The 1,611-nt window shown below is 35.1% G+C and overlaps 1 protein-coding gene across 1 annotated transcript in view; it reads left to right on the top strand.

Moving 5' to 3' along the window:
* Nucleotides 1-616: 616 nt before the first annotated feature.
* Nucleotides 617-1,611, top strand: part of LOC103581770 (centrosomal protein of 192 kDa-like) — a gene marked incomplete at both ends in the record, with an annotated part of 31,332 nt that continues 30,337 nt past the window's right edge. The window contains one exon of the mRNA XM_008563523.1: nt 617-747. Coding sequence (XP_008561745.1) covers nt 617-747 — 131 coding nt within the window. The remainder of the gene's footprint in view (nt 748-1,611) is intronic.

The raw sequence follows: 1,611 nt of genomic DNA, 5'->3' as shown, positions 1-1,611 counted from the left end.
CCAAATTAATGAATCCTAGATATTGTATTTATTATTTAGGTAGACTTTTAGTTAAAGGGATGTTCTGAGATTTAAACCGACAGTCTAAATATGACAGATATTTATGATAAATATTTAAAATCAAACTTTCTTGGTCAACTTATAATTATTGAGCAGCTACTTTTTGCTAGTACAATGTCTTGTGCTACATATCATATAAAGTTGAACAAGATATGCTCCGTTCCTTAAAGAGCCTGTATTCCACTAGGGGAGTAGGGATAAAGGGCATGTGTATATATAGTTTATTTTTTATTACTGTAAAGAAGTACTCACTCTTGAATTAATTTATTGTGTATTAGTGAAATATTTAAAGCTTAAAAATATTAAATGAGTTTGAGTATTTGCAAGGGAGATATCCATAATCTTCCTTCAATGTTTAGACTTTGCTGAATTAAGCCAAATTTACAATACTGTTGTCCTTTGTCAAAATGACTATACATTTAAACAGTTTTAGTGAGAATGATATTTGGGGTATAAGACTTCTTGGCAGTTAATTATTTTCACTGGTCCTTATCCCATAGATTGTTTCTGTGAGATAGTATATACTTGTAAATTGAATGTTGTTTGTTTTCTGCAGGAGATTTAAATGAACAATCCCAGGCACAACTAAACGAAGGATCAATTACACTTCAGGTTGAAGCACTGGAGAGTAATTCACAAGTGGATGAAAATGATGTGACGTTAACTGCCGATAAAGGGAAAACAGAGGTAGCTTGTGCCTTTCATGAAGGAAATCTAAGATTATTTTGTTATTATATAAGATCGAGACAAGATCACCTGTGAAAAATATATGCAGTTTAAAGTGTTTTTCTGACTTCAATTTTATTACAAGTACTTTTAGATTAAAAAAAAAAATTCCGGGCTGACCCCGTGGCTCACTCGGGAGAGTGCGGTGCTGGGAGTGCTGAGGCCGCGGGTTCGGATCTTATATAGGGATGGCCGGTGTGCTCACTGGCTGAGCGAGTTGCGGGCGACACCAAGCCAAGGGTTATGATCCCCTTACCGGTCACACACACGCACACACACACAAAAAATAAATTAATTAATTAAAAAATATTCCATCAATGTATAACATGCACAAGAGTTTATAAAACAAGTTTGCAGTCAATGAATGGATTATTAACAACGTAAGCACCAGTATACACCCCAAGTCAAGAAACAGAACCTTGCCAACAGCACAGAAACTATTTTTTCTTTTTGGTTGCCTCCCAACTGCTCCCTCCATTAGTGCTCTGAACTCTCACACTGTATTAATTTTGTGTTAACTTTTAACTTCACCTTTTATTATGCAATAGAAGTATACTTTCATTACCGTATACTATTCTGTGATACCAATTTTCTGCACCCTATATGTTCGTTCCACTTTTGATGGTCATTCGGGATATTTCCACTGTTGGGCAATTACAAAATAACCACTTCACTATTTTTGGCATAGCTTTCCAGAGTGGTTGTACCAATGTAGGTTCCTTCCCATAGTGTGTGATAATTCCACTTGATATTGTTAATTATTCCGGTAGATGTGTAGTAATACCTCCTGTTTTAATTGTGTTTCCCTGATTACTAATGAAGTTG

Source organism: Galeopterus variegatus, unplaced genomic scaffold, assembly GCF_000696425.1.
Source record: "Galeopterus variegatus unplaced genomic scaffold, G_variegatus-3.0.2 Scaffold13891, whole genome shotgun sequence".
NCBI classification, from domain to species: Eukaryota; Metazoa; Chordata; class Mammalia; order Dermoptera; family Cynocephalidae; genus Galeopterus; species Galeopterus variegatus.
The sequence above is the reverse complement of the archived record's forward strand: the minus strand, read 5'-3'. Positions and strand labels throughout refer to the sequence as shown.